The 6,580-nt window shown below is 35.6% G+C and overlaps 1 protein-coding gene across 1 annotated transcript in view; it reads left to right on the forward strand.

Annotated features, from left to right (window-relative positions):
• The window catches only part of fam50a (family with sequence similarity 50 member A), a 40,020-nt gene extending 33,663 nt beyond the window's left edge, over positions 1-6,357 (forward strand). The window contains exon 13 of the mRNA XM_039774572.1: positions 5,156-6,357. Within this exon, the coding sequence (XP_039630506.1) occupies positions 5,156-5,164 (9 nt within the window). The 3' untranslated portion in view covers positions 5,165-6,357. The remainder of the gene's footprint in view (positions 1-5,155) is intronic.
• The last annotated feature ends 223 nt before the right edge of the window (positions 6,358-6,580 follow it).

A 6,580-nucleotide genomic window follows, 5' to 3' on the forward strand; every position in this document is an offset into this window, starting at 1 on the left:
AATACACTTTCAGGGTGCGAATGATGCCCAAATCCAGTGGCTGAAGCACTACCGTGCACTTGGGTGGGAGGAATTCAACGCAAACATTATCTAAATGTGGAAACATGTTGTGGGCAGCACAGTTATCAATCAGAAGCCGATTCATCCTTTTTTTCTTCATGTTGTGAGGTTTCTGATCTCTTTTCGGATCCCCTTCACACCCAACGAGAATGTCACGCTGAAGTGCGTCCCGAAGAGCAATTGCCGCGTCTGTGGAAGATTGTTTGTACATTGCCGGGGCAGAACAACAGCGGGCTCACAGCGGTGCAGTGAGGCACCACAGAAGCAAATCCTAAAAGATCGGGGTAGTGCTATAAGTCCCTGTCTTACACCCCAAAAAACATGAGACTTTAGCAAAACCAGCTTTATTCAGCTTGAAACAGGAACAGCAGGGTTATTTATTGTAGCGGGGTCTGCCACTCTCCTATAAATAGACACAGCAGTCAGGCAGGGTTGTGGCCAGGGGGGGTGGCTAAGTAATCTTGTTACCTGCATTTACATTGTTCCTTGCATCACCTATCAAGATCTTTTCTATTTACTTTGGCGGAGAGACGCAGCAGAGCTGTGAGCCTGCTGTTGCCCTGGCAACAGATAAACAGTCTTCGACAGACGCGGTGATCACACTTCGGGATGCTCTTCGGCGGGTTGTCCGGTTGGGGGAGGTCCCAAGAGAGTTTAGAAACCTCACATTTTGTTGAATGAGTGGCGCATTAAAAAGAATGTTTCTTGAACAAGCATCACTAAACCACATAAAAACGTCTTTTTCGACGTCTTCAAATGCAGCAGTTCGCATACATTTGCAACCTGAGAATTTTCTTCTTTTTCGCTCAGTCTTTCAAGAAAGTTGACAGTGTCGATGGTGAAATTCCGAATTCACTGGCAATGTTTTTTTCTTTTTGCTGTTTGCTTTCATAATTTTTACGTGTCTGCCTTTTCTATAGGAGGGTGACAATGAGTTAAATTCCAATGGATGTTTTTCAAATTTTGATGAGCAATAAACAAAAGGTATCACTGAAAACCACCGAAAACAAAAACAGCAAAAAAACAGTACGAGGAAAGTTCGAAGAAAGAAGTTTTTTTCAGTGTTTCTGTTTGGGGATTGTTGTGCACAACTGAGCTGCGACCACAGAACTAACTGCTCTGTGGATGATTCATTCAGGCATTTCATTGTAACAAGATTTCTATAGGCTCGTGTTATGTGGGGAAACTGTCGGGACCATAAAAATACTTCATTGTAATGAAAAATTAATTGTAAAAATATTCGTTGTAATGGAATTTTACCTGTACTAATCATTTTGCAGAATTTCAGTACGGAGTGATTCTTTAGCAAACTACCTATCCATCAGTTGTTCAGTATAGTGCAAGTCGGTCTCATAAATTGTGACTTACAGAAGCTTTTTCATTGTATATTGTATTGTATTCAAATTATAATGTTAATGATAACAAGGGATAACCTCAAGTATAGGTGTAATTGAAATGTCATTTTAAAAAGAGAAAAATAAATAGTACATGAATTTCTATAGGTGTGTTACAAGAATGCATGGTGGTTAGTGAAGCAAAACATCAACTGTTAACATTAATCTGCACCTGATTTCTTGTGGAAATTGTTTTTAGTTTTTAAAAGACAACCTGAAAAATCAGTTACTCCGATTTGTATTGGAAAAGTCCAAGGATGTCCTCGGGTTCTCTCTAAACTAAAACAGATGTCTGCAGATAGATCCTTTTAAAAGTGAGCCTAGCTTCAAGTGGTGCATTGTTAAGTAGGTTAACTAAACAGTAAGGTGAATGATATTTTTGTATCATTATATGTAGTGTTATTTCATTTCCTTTGTCATTGAGAAAAATAATGTACACTAGTGTTACATGCATGACTTTATTCATATCTCTTATCTCCATAGTAGAATGGCAGTGTGAACGTTTTACTGTAGTGATTTTTTTTTTTAATTTTACATGACCTACAGTTTTTTATATGAAATAAACAAATGACATGGCAGGTAGTAAATTTTCACCATCCTTATATGACTTATTGAACTTTAATACATTTCACAATCAGAAAATTCACTATTTTGGAAACTGATTGTATTGTTTAGAAAATAATTAAAGAATTAATAATTACATTATGCATAAATTAATCATCACAGCCAAAAATACCTACCCCATATCAAAAACAAAGGCTCCAGTTACTTAATGCCCTCTTTTGATTCTAGTTGATTGTTTTCTTTAATCTTAGAGGTGCATAAGCTGTCACTGTATCAGTGTAAACAATTGCATAAGAAGAGCCCCTTGTATCGATACATTTACAAGACTTGCTCTGCTTTTATTTACCTTTGCCACATGAAAGTCCTGCTTGTGTATTGTGTTATATGTTCCATCTCTTTGAATAAGGTTGGGCCAACACTGTTGAAGTGAACCTACAATTAATTGATGAACTGATGAATGAAAGCATGGCCAGTTCAGATATACAATTAAAACAAATATGCACTAGTGCAGTTTTGCACTTTGTCAGCCAGATTCACTTTTCTGGTCAGTTATATGAGGGTGACTGGAGTGTTATAGTAGCTTTTTCTCTTTGATGTGAAATCAGTCAGTCTATGAGTAAACATGTTTATGAATTCAAATGAGGGTAGATTACATTAAAGTTTTTACTGATATAGTAACTTTAACTAGAGTTACGTAGCCCATTGTTCACATGTTGCTTGAACAAATCACATCAGGGCATGCACAAAGCACATGTTCTTCGCTGATATCAAATCCTTTAACCACAACCTATCGAGTCCTGCCATAGCTACATTTTCAGCTCTCCATGCAGAAGTGGAAGACTTCAGCAGTTTCCCAGAGTGGTACCTCCTATTAATTCAGCTTATTGTCCCTATGCCTTTTAGTAGAATGACAAATATTTTTGCTAGTCCTTATGGTATATAAAATTTACATTGGCGAAACAGTTATTAGTAAGTGACTTAGCCAAAAGTAATTACTAAACAAAGCAATAGCAATAAGAAAAGCAAAAGACATCCAAACCTTGTAGCCTTATCAAGTTAAAAATACATACCAAATATAAACATGCCATATGTATTAGATAGAAAAAAAGAGCAATCAGACTTTAAAAGTAACTGAAACAAATGAGTATGAAAGATTATTGCTTGTATAGAATCCTGTATAATTTTGGCAAAAGTTTTGGATGGGGAATAAGACTTGATAAAACTTGATATTTGCAATATCTGGAGCACTTTCATGTACATGAATATGGTGTTTTAGGCAAAATATATACCTTTGGTATACCTACCTGAAGTACGAAACCAGCCAGAAAATATGTTAAGTTGGAAAACCCCTTTAAGGCAGATTGATGCTAAATCATGATTTTTTTCAGGGTACAGCAGAGTTCACATAAGAATAATATTAGTAAATCTTTTTTTTTTCACAAAGATATTACTGCAGAAAATGGAAAACTTTCAAAATCTTGTACGTATCAAGCCATTTTTAACTACAAGTGCTTGATATATTCCTTTAAAGGTGACAATAAGAATTTGCTATATGTAGATGTTGGAACCTATGAAACTTTTCCATCTCATATTTTTTCTTTGTTTGTGAAATATTTTTGAAAAATTTTACCACCACCCGCTTCTTCTTTGTATAAGCATGCAAATTGCCACCAAATGAATTAGTTGAGGTCATGTTCAGCTCCTCTTCGGCATTTCAGAGAAAAGAAAGGGGTGGTTCCTCTTATTGATCGAGCGAAGTTCTAATCTGGCCGAAACTATCTATATTTAAAAATACAACAACTTTAACACATTTACATTGTGCTGCAATAGATGTATGAATAATAAAATATAGTAAAATAATTAGTAAAAGTTTAAAAAATCTTAATGAAAAAAGCTCACCATAGAAAATGCCCACATGCTTTGTTTTTCTTCATTTATTTTGTAACAATCCTGGAAACCTTAAAATTGGTCCACAAAGCATCTGCAATTATTTAGCTAGGAATAAATCGGCTAGTACTGTTACTTTTTCAAATTTGGGGTTTTGGGTTCAAATCCATATTGGGACACTGTTTCCATTGTTCAGAGTTTACACCTACTCCCTTTGTTGGGTTTCTGTACTGTTAATTGATATGTATAAGCATGACTGTGTGCACGATTGGATTGTCCTCTGGTTTCAGGCTGATTTTTGTTCAGGACTGGTTCCCAACTTATGGCTATTGATGCTGGGATAAGTTCTTGCCTCTGCAGTCATGATTAGGCTCATTGAATATTGAAAGGATGGATAAAATGTAGAGTGAAAATTCAGTGACTCATTTGACTGTTCTTTCTAGTCATCCACCATCATCATCAGTATGCACTCAAAATGCTCTAAACATTACGTTAGTAAAAATTGTCCATTGTATCGTGCAATCTGCTTATCCGGTTTGGTGTTGTGGGGAGTCTGTGCCTGTCACTACAGTATTAGATGCAAGGTGGAAACCATCCTTGGAGCAATAGTGCAGCACAGAGCATGCTCACACCCAGACACTGGGCCATTTAATCTAATACATACATCTTAAGAATTTAGGAGAAAACCTGGACCACCCAGGGGAAAAAAAACAAGAAAATCATACAGCCATAGGAAGAATATGCCAGCACTTCACAGGCATTACTAAAATCTGTGCATCACTAGCCAACTAGAAAAAGACTACTAATAAAATATGGTAATTTAATGTGTGTGTGTCCGGTCCCTTTAGTGATATGATTGGAAGAAGTGGTGTGAGACACATGAGGAGGAATAAGATAGATAGATACTTTTTTTTAATCTCAAGGGAAAATTCACAAGGTGTAGGAGACTTGCTTAAAGTTTATTTGAAAGAAATACAGTGGACAGGATGTCAGCAAGGAACCTCAAAATGATGGTTTGTATTAGTAAATTCATATCCCAAAATGTATATGCAGCAGCTGTAGTTTAATGAAACTATTCAAATAAATAATATGTATTGCTTCTCCTGGCAAGGGTTTGCAGTTATCTTGCTACCTTGCTTTACACACCATAACAAAATGGTATTGTACAGTTCTCTCTAATTAGAGGTTGACATATTGATATTAATGTGATTTTTAAATTGTCTTTACATTTTTTTTTTAATTCCCTCCAGATCCGGTAGAAGAACTGCTCAAGATTGAACTTGGACTTTTTTTTTTTTTAAACTATGGCAGAGATATGATTTTTTTGTATTGTGTAACATTCTTAACTTTTGGATGAGTAGATCAGGATTGTTTCAAGTTTTAATTTTTACAATTTGACTTGATTTGAAGGGATATTAATAACATTACTGGTTCATCTGGGAAAATGCTCATCTGATGGAAACGAATGCCCTAAGCAAAGCACTTGTTGTCAAGTGCTAATGAATCCTTTTTTTGGCTGCCTCGTGCACACCTGCAGCAGTGCTGTGAGACTGCAATTCCCCTGTCAGTAAAGGGTATGTGTTGTCTGTACCTGCAGCACTGCCCAGTCACTTCTCATCATTTTCATCTGCATTTCCTGCAGTTCTGACAAGCATGGCTTCTCACACACCACAGCATAGTAGGCAGGCAGTTGTCATCGTGCTTGTCTTCCTGTCAGCAGCTGTGTTGGAAGCCAGACCTTTGCTCCTCCTTATAATTGGAAGCAGCCTGATATTTGCCTGAATACCTGTAGACGGACCTCATTGCAGAAAATAAAGTCATACATTTCTGAGAAAGTGGACTTTATGTAAATATGAATAGCAAATGATATTTTCTTGCAACCTGACTTGAAGAAGCCAGCATTGAATTTCATGTAACTGCCCTGCTGTAATTTTTGCCAGCCACACACTTTAAATTAATGAATGCAAAAGATCAGCAAAACAAGTCTGGATGAAGAGTTGGCCGTCATACTGATATGGACATTTCCTTAAGCCACCAACCTTAATAAATTCTACAAGTTTGAAAATATCAGCTGTCCTATGCACTCTACATTTACATTCTGTGAGAATCTGCACATAGTCTAAACCAATTTTGTTTTATTAAATAATACTTTTAATGAGAAAATGTGTTTACCTTGTTAAAAATCTAAATAGGAATTGTGATCAAGGAAATTTTTGAATTTTACACCCAGTTTGTTTATGTAAATACAGTGTAATTATGTTTGGAGTGTACTTTAACTCATTCTTCAAACTGTTCAACATTTACTGTTTCAAACATCATCATTTCAGAAAACCTCTTTTATTCAGTAGGTCTGACTAAATCTGTGTTTAATAGAACTATATCTAAAAAATCTATATATCAGATAAGAAATTCACAAATAAAATCTTTGAATAACAGAACAGATAAGTGATAATAGTAGAATTTTGCTATTTTTTACAATTTTCTGTTGTCTGAATGTTTAATGCTTCACTGAATTATTTTAGGTTTGAGATTTGTTTTTTCAAATTTAAAACCTTTATGGGGAATATTTTGCTAGATTTAGTGGGTTTGTAAGTCTACCACTGCTCATTAGATGGCAGCAATGTGCCTTTTATTTTTAAAAGGAACTCATGTTGTTTTTTTTTTTTTTTTTTTTT

Source organism: Polypterus senegalus, chromosome 13 (assembly GCF_016835505.1).
Source record: "Polypterus senegalus isolate Bchr_013 chromosome 13, ASM1683550v1, whole genome shotgun sequence".
Lineage (NCBI taxonomy): Eukaryota > Metazoa > Chordata > Cladistia > Polypteriformes > Polypteridae > Polypterus > Polypterus senegalus.